Source organism: Heterodontus francisci, chromosome 7 (assembly GCF_036365525.1).
Source record: "Heterodontus francisci isolate sHetFra1 chromosome 7, sHetFra1.hap1, whole genome shotgun sequence".
NCBI lineage: Eukaryota > Metazoa > Chordata > Chondrichthyes > Heterodontiformes > Heterodontidae > Heterodontus > Heterodontus francisci.
The window spans coordinates 110,161,418-110,176,710 of NC_090377.1; the positions used below are offsets into that span (position 1 = coordinate 110,161,418).

General features: G+C 43.7%; 1 protein-coding gene across 1 annotated transcript; it reads left to right on the top strand.

The window, feature by feature from the left end:
• Positions 1-5,273: 5,273 nt before the first annotated feature.
• On the top strand, positions 5,274-10,969 carry LOC137371768 (secreted phosphoprotein 24-like). The gene is made up of 8 exons (XM_068034621.1): positions 5,274-5,397; positions 5,540-5,643; positions 5,831-5,959; positions 6,881-7,012; positions 8,092-8,136; positions 8,793-8,837; positions 9,881-9,925; positions 10,735-10,969. Exons 1-8 carry the CDS (start codon positions 5,346-5,348, stop codon positions 10,765-10,767), a joined length of 585 nt encoding a protein of 194 aa, XP_067890722.1. The 5' UTR covers positions 5,274-5,345; the 3' UTR covers positions 10,768-10,969.
• Positions 10,970-15,293: the final 4,324 nt, after the last annotated feature.

Consider the following 15,293-nt stretch of genomic DNA (forward strand, 5'->3'; position numbering starts at 1 on the left):
AGACCTTGGACTCAATCATCCAACCACTAACAGTGAGTTAATAATCAACACTATAACTTGTGTATATCAGGGGTTTACCACATCACTGATTGTGTTGGCATGAGGTGATGAACAAAATGAATGGTTCCAATGTGGTCTTCACAACAACAACAACAACTTGTATTTATCCCATTTTATTGCAGTAACACACCCCAAGGGTTTTCACAAGAACATATTCAGACAGGAGCATGCTGGTTATTTACAGCACTGTGTTAACCAATCACAACACAGTTGTCACTGTGCCTAAGGTTTTTTAAACTTTCTGAAATGTTAATGCCCAATATAATTCTGGTACATAACAGGGAACTAGGAAACAGATGCCATAAGATCAGTTGGGCAACACACCGAGAGGTCGGAATTCTGTTTCGGGTGCTTTCATTTTTTAATTTTGTTCATGGAATGTGGGCGTCGCTGGCTAAGCCAGTATTTATTGCCCATCCCGAATTGCCCTTGAGAAGGTGGTGGTGAGCTGCCTTCTTGAACCGCTGCAGTCCATGTGGGGTAGGTACACCCACAGTGCTGTTAGGAAGGGAGTTCCAGGATTTTGACGCAGCAACAGTGAAAGAATGGAGATATAGTTCCAAATCAGGATGGTGTGTGACTTGAAGGGGAACTTGCAGGTGGTGGTGTTCCCATGCATTTGCTGCCCTTGTCCTTCTAGGTGGTAGAGGTCGTGGATTTGGAAAGTGCTGTCTAAGGAGCCTTGGTGCGTTGCTGCAGTGCATCTTGTAGATGGGACACACTGCTGCCACTGTGTGCCGGTGGTGGAGGGAGTGAATGTTTGTGAATGGGGTGCCAATCAAGCAGGCTGCTTTGTCCCGGATGGTGTCGAGCTTCTTGAGTGTTGTTGGAGCTGCACCCATCCAGCTAAGTGGAGAGTATTCCATCACACTGCTGACTTGTGCCTTGTAGATGGTGGACAGGCTTTGGGGAGTCAAGAGGTGAGTTACTCGCTGCGGGATTCCTAGCCTCTGATCTGCAGTTGTAGCCATGGTATTTATTTGGCTACTCCAGTTCAGTTTCTGGTCAGTGGTAGCTCCCAGGATGTTGATAGTGGGGCATTCAGCAATGGTAATGCCATTGAATGTTAAGGGGAGATGGTTAGATTCTCTCTTGTTGGAGATGGTCATTGCCTGGCACTTGTGTGCCACGAATGTTACTTGCAACTTATCAGCTCAAGCCTGATATTGTCCGGGTCTTGCTGCATTTCTACACGGACTGCTTCAGTATCTGAGGAGTCGCGAATGGTGCTGAACATTGTGCAATCATCAGCGAACATCCCCACTTCTGACCTTATGATTGAAGGCAGGTTGTTGATGAAGCAGCTGAAGATGGTTGAGCCTAGGACACTAATCTGAGGAACTCCTGCAGTGATGTCCTGGAGCTGAGATGATTGACCTCCAACAACCACAACCATCTTCCTTTGCACTAAGTATGACTCCAGCCAGCAGAGTTTCCCCCCTAATTCGCATTGACTTCAGTTTTGTTAGGGTTCCTTGATGCCATACTTGGTCAAATGCTGCCTTGATGTCACCTCACCTCTTGAGTTCAGCTCTTTTGTCCATGTTTGAACCAAGGCTGTAATGAGGTCAGGAATTGAGTGGCCCTGGCAGAACCCAAACTGAGTGTCACTAAGCAGGTTATTGCCAAGCAAGTGCCACTTGATGGCACTGTTGATGACACCTTCCATCACTTTACTGATGTCTGAGAGTAGACTGATGGGCGGTAATTGGCCAGGTTGGACTTGTCCTGCCTTTTCTGGACAGGACATACCTGGGCAATTTTCCACATTGCTGGGTAGATGCCAGTGTTGTAGCTGTACTGGAACAGCTTGGCTAGGGGTGCAGCAGGTTCTGGAGCACAGGTCTTCAGTACTATTGCTGGAATATTGTCAGGGCCCATAGCATTTGCAGTATCCAGTGCCTTCAGTCGTCGCTTGATATCACGCGGAGTGAATCGAATTGGCTAAAGTCTGGCATCTGTGATGCTGGAAACCTCGGGAGGAGGCCAAGATGGATCATCCTCTCGGCACTTCTGGCTGAAGATTGTTGCAATTGCTTCAGCATTGTCTTTTGCGCTGATGTGCTGGGCTCCCCCATCATTAAGGATGGGATATTTTTGGAGCCTCCTCCTCCTGTTAGTTGTTTAATTGTCCACCATCATTCATGACTGGATGTGGCAGCACTGCAGAGCTTCCATCTGATCTGTTGGTTGTGGGATCGCTAAGCTCTGTCTATTGCATGCTGCCTCTGCTGTTTGGCATGCAAGTAGTCCTGTGTTGTAGCTTCAACAGGCTGACACCTCATTTTAAGGTATGCCTGGTGCTGCTCCTGGCATGTTCTCCTGCACTCTTCATTGAACCAGGGATGGTCCCCCACCTTGATGGTAATGAGATATGATGAGACGTGAGGTTACAGATTGCGGTTGAATGCAATTCTGCTGCTGATGGCCCACAGCACCTTATGGATGCCCAATTTTGAGTTGCTAGATCTGCTCGAAATCTATCCCATTTAGAACAGTGGTAGTGCCACACAACACAATGGAGGGTATCTTTATTGTGAAGACGGGACTTCGTCTCCACAAGGACTGTGCGGTGGTCCCCCCTACCAATACTGTTATGGACAGATAGTATGGTGAGGACCAGATCAAATAGATTTTTCCCTCTTGTTGGCTCCCTCACCACCTGCCGCAGAACAGTGTAGCAGCTATGTCCTTTCGGACTCGGCCAGCTCGGTCAGTAGTGGAGCTGCCGAGCCACTCTTGGTGATGGACATTGAAGTCCCCAGAGTGCATTCTGTGCCCTTGCTACCCTTAGTGCTTCTTCCAATTGTTGTTCAACATGGAGAAGACCTGATTCATCAGCCAAGTGGGGGGCGGTAGGTGGTATTCAGCAGGAGGTTTCCTTGCCCATGTTTGATCTCATGCCATGAGACTTCGTGGGGTCCAGACCCAATGTTGAGGACTCCCATGGCAACTCCCTCCTGACTGTATACCACTGCCGGTAGGACAGGACATACGCAAGGATGGTGATGACGGTGTGTGGGATATTGTCTGTCAGGTATGATTCCATGAGTGTGAATATGTCAGGCTGTTGCTTGACTAGTCTGTGGGACAGCACTCCAAATTTTGGTTCAAGCCCCCACATGTTAGTAAGGAGGACTTCGCAGAGTCGACAGGGCTGGGTTTGCCGTTGTCACTTCCAGTGCCTAGGTCGGTGCCGGGTGGTCCATCCTGTTTCATTCCTTTCCTTACACCTTGAAGCGGTTTGATACAACTGAGTGGCTTGTAGGCCATTTCAGAGGGCATTTAAGAGTCAACCACATTGCTGTGGGTCTGGAGTCACATGTAGGCCAGACCAGGTAAGGATGGAAGATTTCCTTCCCTAAAGGACATGAGTGAACCAGATGGGTTTTTACAACAATCGACAATGATTTTATGGCCACCATTAGACTAGCTTTCAATTGCAGATTTATTAATTGAATTCACATTTCACCATCTGCCATGGTGGGATTCAAACCCATGTCCCCCAGAGCATTAGCCGGGGCTCTGGTTTACTTGTCCAGTGACATTACCACTATGTCACCACCTCCCCTAAGACTTTGAGTCCCTTCATGCTCATGTGTTTCCCAGTACTGACACACAGAGGGCATTACCCTGCGTCTCTGGCATCCAAAAGAATGGGAAACCCACACAAGACATGGTGGATCAGCTCAATGCCAGTGTTACCCACAATAACCACACTGTGTAAGATCCCCAGTGGGTGTATCATAGAGTCATAGAGTTATACAGAACAGAAACAGGCCCTTCGGCCCACCGTGTCCACGCCGGCCATCAAGCCTATCTATTCCAATCCCATTTTCCAGCATTTGGCCCGTAGCCTTGTATGCTATGGCATTTCAAGTGCTCATCTAAATACTTCTTAAATGTTGTGAGTGTTCCTGCCTCTACACCCCTTCAGGCAGTGCTTTCCAGATTCCAACCACCCTCTGGGTGAAATTTCTTTTCCTCAAATCCCCTATAAACCTTCTGCCCCTTCCCTTAAATCTATGCCTCCTGGATAGTGACACCTCCGCTAAGGGAAAAAGTTTCTTTCTATCTACCCTATCTGTGTGCCTCTTAATTTTGTATACCTCAATCAGGTCCCCCCTCAGCCTTCTCTGCTCTAAGGAAAAGAACCCTAGCCTGTCCAGTCTCTCTTTATAACTGAAATGCTCCAGTCCAGGCAACATCCTGGTGAATCTCTGCTGCAACCGCTCCAGTGCAATCACATCTTTCCTATAATGTGGCGACCAGAACTGTACACAGTACTCCAGCTGTGGTCCAACTAGCGTTTTATACTGCTCCAGTGGAATATCAAATGAACAAAAACCCATGTCAGTGTAAAAATCATTGGAAATTTAATTTAATCTCCATTTTGCCTAGTGGCAAAAGGCTCTGTCTGAGATGGGGGTACTGAGGCACACAGAGCAGGAGTGGCCGACTTCAATGTTTGGTCTGTTCTCAGTCAACTGATTGCGGCTACAAACACATTTGAAGAGTGTGAATGGCGTCTTCATTCCTGAGCTGTGGTGGGAGTGGAAGTAGTCAGGATTGCAGATGTTGATTGATATCTGGTGATTCATGCTGAATGTGTGTGTTTTACATGAGTGTGTGTTTATTCATCTGCACTGCTGTCCACAGTGGAATAGCTGATCATCAGTCTCTGTTTCCGCTCAGACATAAGGAACATCAACCATGGAGCCAAATCTCAACAGGGAGTCAGTATAGAAGAGGAAAATAAAGAGAGAAGATGGAAAATTCATCTAAAAATGGGAGTATGAGATTGTTATCCCAACAATCAGATCCTGCTTTATATTAAACCCATTGATGCAACAACACACCAGTGGTTACAGCACAGCTTCTGGAGATAATGTTTGATGCAGGAAATGATGCAAATAATGTCACCGCTCCCATACCGGAATAATTCCAGGAGTTACCCCAGTGGACTGAGTGTGACTTTGTACAAATTACAGATGATCATTTCATCTCCTCTCTAGGTTCATTATTTCATATTCTGAGGAATAATCTCTGATCTCACCAAATCTAAACATAATGATGATATTTGAAGGAAGTTCTGCCCATATTACAGCCACTTGTCAACAAGTTCCGTGCCCAGGATCACCAAACTGAGCAAATATGAGTCAGTGTTTGAAAGTGGTGGAGGTGCAGTATATAAAGACTGAACACTGCAAGGAAAAGGCAGAGCGAGAGAGAGAAGCAGCTCCTTTACTCTTAGAAACCAGCCAGCTGATCACACAAGAGGCAGAATGAAATCCTTTCTCCTCACCATTGCTGCAGTACAGATCCTCCACTGCTCAGGTAGGTACTGGAGAGAGCGACACCTCATAAAGCAACAAGTTATTGGGAATGAGATTCAGTCACTGATATTTTACCAATGTGTGAAAAGAATTCACTGAAGAACACTGGAGAGTTTTCTACAATTTTCCTTTTCTCTGTACAGGAATACCGAGCCCTAAGGATGCTCTGAGAGTGTCAGTTATAAAGCTGAATGAAATCACAGAGACCACCAATCTGTGTGGGATAACCAGGAGAAGAGTGAATGATGTAAGTGTGTCCTGATCTCAGTGTGTTTCACTGTCTAAAATCTACAAGAATATTACTGAGTGCTGTTAGACACTGATTATTAAACAGGAGCAGAATATTATATTACACTCACACTGATGGGTGAATCAGTCCACAGTAAGAACACTAGATACAGTAATGCATTAATGACCTGTTTTACTCTCATCAGATTTATCGCACAGGAAAATTATCGTACAACGTGGATTTAACATTCTCGGTGAAAGAAACCGTCTGCTCCAAGAATTCTGGACTGGAATTTGATGATCCCAGCTGTTACTTCCGCCCCAAAAAGACTGCAGTGAGTTCTGAGTTATATTGTCACATCGAAACCCCTATTTGTAATGAGTTTTATCATAGAAAGGGCCATGTTTACTGAGTTATATCAGAGATAGGGCCGAGTGTACTGGGTTATATAACCGAAAGGGCCATGTGTACTGAGCTATATCACAGTTACTTCCTGGGTTGAATTTTCCCTGTGCCGCGGAGATGGGTTTGGAGGTAGGACTGGGAACAAAATTACAGAATCTCGCCTAGGGGCTTCTCCCAGACACATTCCTGCCTCCGAGTGATCTTGCCTGAGACAAGATCTGACTGGGACTTTCTACCTGCCCGGCAGTGGGTAAAGTGTTGACACTGCTGGGATCTTCCCAGTGCAGACAGGCCCCCGCTGACTCCAAAGCCAAGATGTTGCCTGGATGCTGCCTCCTAGCGGCAGGTCAAAGGGCTATCAATGCCTCTTCTAAATACCTCCTTCCCGGAACAGTGGCATCAGAGGGCCACAGCCTCAGCTGCAGGCCATCCTGTGGAGGGGTTCCCCCTCCAGGATGATGGTCTGACAGTTATGGCCACACATATTGTTTATAATTCTTCCGATAGCGCCTCCATCTTGTGGCACCCTCATAGTCTTCTCCCCGTGACAGCAGCGCTCTCCTCTCCCGGTGGGGCTGCCGGCCGGACATCTCTGCAGGCTCTCTGATTGGGTCTGGCAGTTCCCTGGTCCATCCGCATTAATTGGATGGGGCTCCCGGAGGTGGCTTCCTAATTAGCCGCCTCTGGGAAGATTGTGAGCGACATCTCGCGATAGCCACTTGCAGGTTCCTGACCCAGAACTGAGCCCTACGTCAGGACTGCAACCTAAATGGGAAATTTCAGCCAACTGTGTCAGTGCTGAACTTGTTGTCAATCAATAATTTTAATAATTTCTCTTATACTTTGGCAGGAAAAAGGTTTTTGCAAAAGCCGTGTTGAATATTTTGCTGATGAGGTTGTTGATACTGATGTGGAGTGTCGCGGTTTGAAGATGCTTGACAGCAATAGTGAATCATCAGAGTCCAGTGAAAACAGTATTGAGGTAACCTCACAATTATACACATCAGGTCAATCGGATTTCTGCACTTTGGGTCAGGTCTTTGCCTCTGTGGGACTTGATTTTTTTTGTATCTTCACACTCTTCCCTTGGGGAACTGTGTGATGTTATGAAAGAAAGATTACATAGATATTGTGCCTTGCACAGCCTCAGTATCATGGTATTTGTAGAATAGAGGGACGAGACCAGGTTCACGTAGGAAGCCCAGTGAATAAATCTCCAATTGTGTGAAGATCACACTTTTAGGATTAGAGGAATGGGGGTCTGAGTAAAATTCTCCAGTGTCTGGAGTAATCCTCAGCACAAAGGAAGATGGTTGTGGTTGTTGGAGGCCAATCATCTCAGCTCCAAGACATCGCTGGAAGAGATCCTCAGAGCAGTGTTCTAGACCCAACCAACTTCAACTGCTTCATCAATGACCTTCCCTCCATCATAAGGTCAGAAGTGGGGATGTTCATTGATAATTATGCTGTTTTCAGCTTCATTCACAACTCTTCAGATACTGAAGCAGTCCATGCCCACATGCAGCAAGACCTGGACAACATTCAGGCTTTGGCAGATAAGTAGCAAGTAACATTCACACCACACACGTGCCAGACAATGATGATCTCCAACAAGAAAGCGTCCAAAGGCTCTTCAGCATTAACAACGTTTAGACCCATCATTGATTGACTTACTCACCAAAAGGAAAGAGGACCTGTTTGATTTCAGTAGCAGCAATTAATTCCCCAGCTAATATGTCCAAATATTAAATGTTACCATCAAAAATAATCACTGTTTACAATATGGGGATTAATGCAATGGAAGTCTCTTTATTACTTTAATACTTTTCTATAGGCTCCATACTTCATTGTACCAAGGCTGCATTATAGATTATCCCAGTTTACAGTTAGGATACCATCACCTCAATAACAAACCATTAAATCTCAACTGTGAAACCATTGACTTAATCATTCCCCCAATTACTATCTAACATTATTCATATATTTATTATGGAGATGATTTTAAAACTGAAAGCTACGTACAAAATGCCTAAATATCTGAATGTTAATATTTTACTCCAGGTGGGAAAGAAGTCAAGAGAAACATCACTTGAGAACTCTCCAAATGTAAGTATTAACAGGGACTTTGTGTCCGATGATTGCCTTCCTGATAACGATCAACAATAAACTGTTAACATGGTGTCAGAATGGAGTCTGAGGCGGCAATGAGCTTTTAATTCATGCAATGTCCACCCATCAGTGGGGGTGGGGACACTGACGCTCAATTCCTATTGGATGATCTGCAACCTATGCTAAATGATTACGGAACTGAAGTAAAGAGAGAGGATGAGTTGGTTGCCGTTGAATTGAGCTGAATTTGCACGGTGCCAGGACAGAAACAAGTGATGGCATCATGAGATAAGTGTATGTTACACTCTCACCATTTCATAAATAATTATTAGCTTTTTGCATGGAGCAGAAAATAAACACAATAGAGAGCAACTGATGGAGAATCTGAGTCTTCATTATTTTATCCATTGACCCCACAGCCCCACTCTTTCAGGGCTGGATTAATTATTGCGACATGAGATGTTTGGTGAGGATTTCTCCACTCCAATATTGAGCCACTGAACCCAACTTGGAAATGGCCAGAATTAAAAATTCCTCAATTATCATCTAATATTTAATTCTTTGGTTTGGAAGTGTTTTTTTTTTATTTACGGAATATTTAATTAATCCCTTGAACTGAACACGTAAATATTAATATTAATATTTTATTACAGATAAAAAACAAGTCAAAAGAAACATCACTTGAGGAGCTCCCAAATGTGAGTATAAAATCTGGGACCTTGGGCTGAACTTTGCGGGTGCGGGCCTGTTTTGTAAATTGTGTTATTAGAAGTTGGCACTGGGTCCTGCCACCTCTGGAATGCAAAGCCATTTTGAAAGGGATGCTGGGAGGGGGTTAATGAGAAATCCAAATGTCTCCAATTCATTGGCTATTGAGCTCATTGAAAAGCTTGTCGGTAGCAGTTTCAGTAGAAGTGTATGGGGAAAATGCCATGCCTGGAACACGGCAGGCTGTAGAAGTTGTGAACAATGCGGAGGGCCATAAGGGCTATTTGAAGGACTGATTATCATATTGTAGAAGCCCAGAATAAAGCTCAGCTGCTTAAACATGCCACACACTCACCATTGCTTGAGCTGAAGGTCTTGCATTTGTGAATGGTGAGTGGCAGGAATCTGGAGAAGGTTGTGGGGCTGCTGGGCAGCTGGGGTTGGCAGGGGAAGGCCTGGTGAACACCTCTCCTGTCAGAAACTGCATCCGTTAAAGCCTCAAGCGAGGCATCTGAAAATCGTGCTGCCACCCGGGATGCCTGCCCATACCAGGGCTGGGCCTCTGAGGCTCCTGTTGCTCCAGTGATTCAGTGAATGTCAAGCCCAGTCATGGCTGCCATTCCCCTTTTCAAAGGGCCCTCCGTTACTGGGTCCTGCCTCCAGGCCACTCCCAGAGCCGCTAATTGGTTGCCAAACTCACCCCTGGGCCAAGTAGGCCCATTGCATTTCAAAAAGATGTTGCGTCAACAACAGATGGAAAATTCAGCCTCTTGTGCCAGATGATTGTTAACTACAATAAAGTGTTGAAACTGGATTCAGCTGCATCACAATAGAATCTGAGGCAGCTCTGTGTTTTAATTCAATTAAATGGATGTCTTCAGCCTAGAAATTTAAAGAGTTAACATTTCCTCATTTATGGTTAAATAATCAATGACATCTTTGGTTTGAAGATAATTCTAAAACTCAATATTAGTTACAAAATGTCTCATTGATCCCCTGTGATAAACAGATAAATCTGAATATTTTAATACAGGTGGAAAGTAAGTCGACAGAAACATCGCTTGATGTATTTTCAAATGTGAGTATAAACAGGGACTTTGGGCTGAATTTTGTGAGTGGAGATGGGACCTTGACATCGGGGTTGAAAGCGGTTCCCAAGCTCTCACTTGGCGGAATTGGGACTGCCTCAGCAATTTTAACCATAGGCGACCTCCAATTAAAGATGCCTGGCAAGCTCATGATACTGCCGGTCCAATCAGAGGGCCAGCAGCTCTGAAGCCTCAGCTGCGCCACCAGAAGAGGTGGTTGCTGCTAATGAATGCAGAAGGCCTGGGGCCTACTGCAGGGTGATTAAAGAAAAAACATTTTTAAATCATGGGACCCAGTGTTGGAGGAGAAACCATCTGGGGAAGTTGTTGGAGCCATGGGAGCTGCTGTCCTTGCCCGTGGCCATCTCTTTTTCCCATTAAACTTTTCCCCCTTGGGCTGCTGCTAGGAGGCTGCCTCCATTTAGCTGGCGGCCTCACCCCAGAGTGGGGGAGGAGGGTCACACCACCATCGGCAAAATTTCAACAACACCATAAAATGGCTCTTGATTGGATTTTTAATTATGGAAATTGTTTGCCAGCCTCCCTGGAATTGGCAGCCTCTCCACGTCCGGTCCCACCATCAGTATAATGCCCTGATGACAGGAGCACTTTGGGGAGCCAATCCAACGCAGCTCCCTGCAATTGTACCAGCCCCCAGCCTCCCGAGGGCCGGTAAAACCCTGGCCTTTGTGTCAGATATTTGCCTCTTGATCATGATTGTCAAAACAATAAAAAACTGAACTCAGATTGAACGCAGTCCGTCTGAAAATGACAGTTCTGTTGATTCTATTCATTCCAGGAACACAATGATGATTCAAGAGCCCGACACTAACCATGAATGAAACCTCTGAAAGGCTGAACTTGGTGTGACACAAGAGACTTCATTCAGATTAAAAAAGATGTTGTCAATTTTATTTACTTGTTCATATATAAGGGGGAACCTGGGGTTCCTGACTGTACATTTTACTGTAACTGGGAGATTTGCTGGTTTGTAAATGTTCTGTCCTTTGGTGTGTGTTGTCTTGTATTCTGTGGAGCAGATTAAAAGTGTAAAGAGAATAATTCCTGATTGTTATGTTTATGCCAGATTGCTGGATATAGTATGTATTTCAGAATTATCTCAGAGTAATGCAGATATCACACTTGTATTAAATCACCAACTGGTTTATTTACAACACTTTAAAATAGATTAGTTCTTACACGATCACAGTACAATGTCTTCGCAGAGCGATCAGCGTGTTTTCTGTAGAAGATCCAAGCTGTGTCTTTTAGTTTCACTTTTAACTCTTAAGCTCCACCCATAGGCTTAAGCAATCAAACACAGTGGACACAGGTAAGTGGACAGACTAACACAATCAAACCCAGATCAATCAAACACTACACAGATGTTCCTCCAAATGTTGTTTCGCACTTCACTGATCAGATGGAAGTTCAGACCGACACAGCGCTCGTACCAGCCTGTCACACACTTGTGGCCACTTCCTTCAGTCTACTGATAGCTGCTGGGGAACTGGGGCTTCACTGCCTTAAGTCCAGTGCTGGGAGGTGGACAATTAGCAATACGAACATAAGAACATACAAATTAAGAGCAGGTGTAGGCCATTCGGCGCCTGCTCCACTATTTAATAAGATCATGGCTGATCTGATTGTGGCCTCAACTCCACTTTCCCACCTGCCCCTGACACCTTCTGGCTCCCTTGTTAGTCAAGAATTTATCTACTTCTGCCTTAAAAACATTCAATGACCCTGCCTCCACCGATCTCTGGGGAAGAGAGTTTCAAAGATTCACAACCCTCTGAGAGAAAAAAATTTCTCCTCATCTCCATCTTAAATGGTTAATCCCTTATTGTTAAACTGTGTCCATGAGTTCTATTCTCTCCCACAAGGGGAAACATCCTTTCAGTATCCATCCTGTCAAGTCCCCTCAGGATTTTATATGTTTCAACAAGATCAGCTCTCATTCTTCTAAATTCCAATGGATAATGACCCATCCTGTCCAACCTTTCTTCATCAAATAACCCCCTAATCCCAGGTATCAGGCGAGTGAACTTTCTCTGAACTGCCTCTAATGTATTTATATCCTTTCTTAAATAAGGAGACCAAAACTGTACACAGTACACTAGATGTGGTCTCACCAATAGCCTATACAACTGTAGCAAAACATCCCTACTTTTGTATTTCATTCCCCTTGCAATAAATGACAACATTCTATTTGCCTTCCTAATCACTTGCTTGTATCTGCATACCAAACTTTTGTAATTTATGTACAAGGACATCTAGATCCCTGTGTACCTCAGAGTTCAGAAAGCTTCTTTTAAATAATATGCTGTTTTACTAGTCTTCCTGCCAAAGTGAATAAGTTCACATTTTCCCACATTGTACTTCATTTGCCAAATTTTTGCCCACACACTTAACCTATCTATATGAAAATGACACCTCCGACAGTGCAGCGCTCCCGCTGTACTGCAATGCAGTGTTTGCCTAAACTCTTGCGCTTGAGTCTCTGGAGTGGGCTTGAACTCACAACATTGTGATTAGAGGCAAGAGTACATGGCTGATACCAATGTATCAATATTGTCTACTGCATTAAGGTGGAGTGTTCAGTCACTGGGATGTCTGGTATCTAAAGCAAAATGATCACGTTCTATTTGGTGCCCGATTGTGCTGGTTGATGGAAGATTTTACATTTGATGTGATGCATATTAGTTTTAGCAGAAACTTGAACTGGACCCTCACCAGTGTAATTGTAAGTGCAGTATGCACCCATCTCCTGACTGTGCCCAAAGAGAAAATGTTACCCCTTGATGTTTTTGTCCTGCCAATTCCACCCTAAATGTGTAATTTTTCTGCCTTCCATATGTGCGTATTTGCTCAGTCCCATTCTATCAATCAAAGAGCAATGACTTGTGACTAGAACTGGTCAAATAAGGAAACACAATCCAAACCAAAATAGATTGGGATGATATAAATGAACGCATGGGATAAAATGTGCAGCATGGTGTTAAGAGGAAATGCCAATGAGCAAACTATATTCTATAACCAATAAATTGATTTGTAAGTTGACTAAATTTGCAATGAAATAACAACAGCATTGATACATGAGTCCAGTGGGAATTGGATGGGTTTGGGTTGGACGCCTGTTAACACCAATGGAGAATAAAATTGCGATCAGACCTAAATGCAATCAATTTTCATCAGGTAGGTTAAGTTAGAATTGGGGCATAGTTTTGTTAGTATGTCACTGAGCTTTAAATTTTAACATAAAACCATCGCTTTTCATTTCAGCACTGAGTCTCTCCAATGCCGACTGCATGGTGGCTTCCTGATTTTGTAATACTCTGTGTAAGGTCACACTGGAGTAAAGACTGTTCTTTCTTCCTTTATTCCCCTTACAGATCTACTTGGAAACTGCAACATTCACTCATCCCATTTCAAAACAAATGTACAATTTTAATACTGACAGATAGATGAACTTTACCGTGGGGATCACTAACACTCTGCATCATTTTGCACAATTTAAATAAATCCACATTTCTAGTTAAAAGTGTGTTATTGCGTCCAAATGAACAGCTCGGCTTTGCTTTATAGCCTTCGAGCCCCATAGTTGTATTCTGCATCTAATTAAAACTTATAAAATTGGAAATCTCTTCTGCAATTGGCAGTTGATGCTAGATCAATTGTCAATTTTAAATCTGAAATTGCTAGTTTTTATTATCCAAAGGTATTGAGGGATATGGGGTAAATGCAAGTATATGGAGTTACATCACAGATCAGCTATGATCTATCTAAATGGCGGAACAGATTCAAGGGGCCGAATGGCCTCCTGCTCCTATGTTTCCTATGTTTTGAAAGCTATAAAAAGGACAGTCCTCAGTATAATTCAATGCAACATTAATATACAGGCTGATTTTAACCCTGCCAGCCAGCTGGAAACCCGACCAACAGTTCAATTCACTGCAGCAGCTTACGCTCTGCAATCTCACTGCTGGAATTTTAACCTGCTGTTTTGAGCAGCTAAACTTTAAATTTACAAATTGGGCCCTGATGATGTTGTCAGCGACCAAACAATAATTTTAACCCGTGGCTTGCAACTGAAAATGACAACTGTAGTTTCCTGCAGTCCTCAGCTTAAGGGAAAACAATCTACAACTTGTAGGAAAGAAGCACCAGTTTCAAATGTGTTCGGAATTCCTTGTCAAGCTAGAATTCTGGGCTGTCCAAATCTAAAACCAAACAACAGCTGAATAAACTAAGTGTTCATTTTAAATTATAATGACACACTTCTCTGGAGTGACATATTTTAGCTGGGAGTTCTGTGAATGTAGCTGGAAGAGAAACATCATCGGGTCACAAAGGAGCACCAAATGGACTCCTAAAATAATTTTAATAGACATATCCTTAAAATCATTTCGATACCTTAAACTAAAGTTCTTGCAATTGCTCTGTTGGCCACAAAGTGGAGCCTTTGTCATTCACATGGTCATTGTGTTTAGAATTGCATATTCAAAGCTCAACCATACCAGCCTGAGCTTACATCGTAAAACACTTGTTCATGTTCCTTCCTTAACTGCATGACAATTGCATGGACTTTGGGACTGAGTATCACACTACGTTCAATCTTCCCTCTTTGTACTTAGTCCTGTTGCTCTCAATTGCATTGCAAACATAGATATTAACACAAGGAACACAAATTCCCCAGAGCTGCTGGTAGTTCAGGAGGTCATTAAGTGTGAGCTTTATAAATCAGCCATATATTTTCAGAACAAGTGGGTGGAAAAAACATTACTTTCCACTGTGTTTAAAAGGCTTCTAGCTGTATTTTAAAATATAGCTTGAAGCCATATTTATCAGCTGGGCCCAATTGTTAGCACACAATACCTCAGTGTTGGAAAGTTGAGGGATGTGATTGTGGCATGTTTTTCAGTTCCATGTGGCATCTTGAAGGTGTGCCTCACTGAGGCAGGTAAAGGTATGAGATGCAAAGGAAAGGCTGTATCTTTCTGCAAATGGTGAGGCATACTAGTAGAGCAGGCAACATCTTATGGCAAGTAATCTCAGAGCCATCCATGACATATGTGGTACATTATTGGACTATACTTCTATTAAGTGTGTCCACCTGTTCTCAGTTCCTGCAGATAGCGTTACGGACAGATGACAGAAATGGCTCTTCCTTTCCCACCTCTTGACTGACTGAAGGCAGTGCGTTTTTTTAAAAAGTGGTTTAACCCCGGAGTGCTTTAATTGTCAAGAACAGACAAATGACAGGATTTCCCGTACATTTTAAAAGAAAGATAAATGTTTATTATTCAACACCTAAAATATATGCAACTACACCCACTCTCATACTCATACAGATTG

Bases quoted from the DNA above. Each gene is read 5' to 3' on its own strand.
- LOC137371768 (XM_068034621.1), top strand. From the start codon at position 5,346: ATGAAATCCTTTCTCCTCACCATTGCTGCAGTACAGATCCTCCACTGC. The intron at 5,644-5,830 runs GTAAGTGTGTCC...TACTCTCATCAG, and splicing joins CCAGGAGAAGAGTGAATGAT to ATTTATCGCACAGGAAAATT. The intron at 7,013-8,091 runs GTAACCTCACAA...ATTTTACTCCAG, and splicing joins CCAGTGAAAACAGTATTGAG to GTGGGAAAGAAGTCAAGAGA.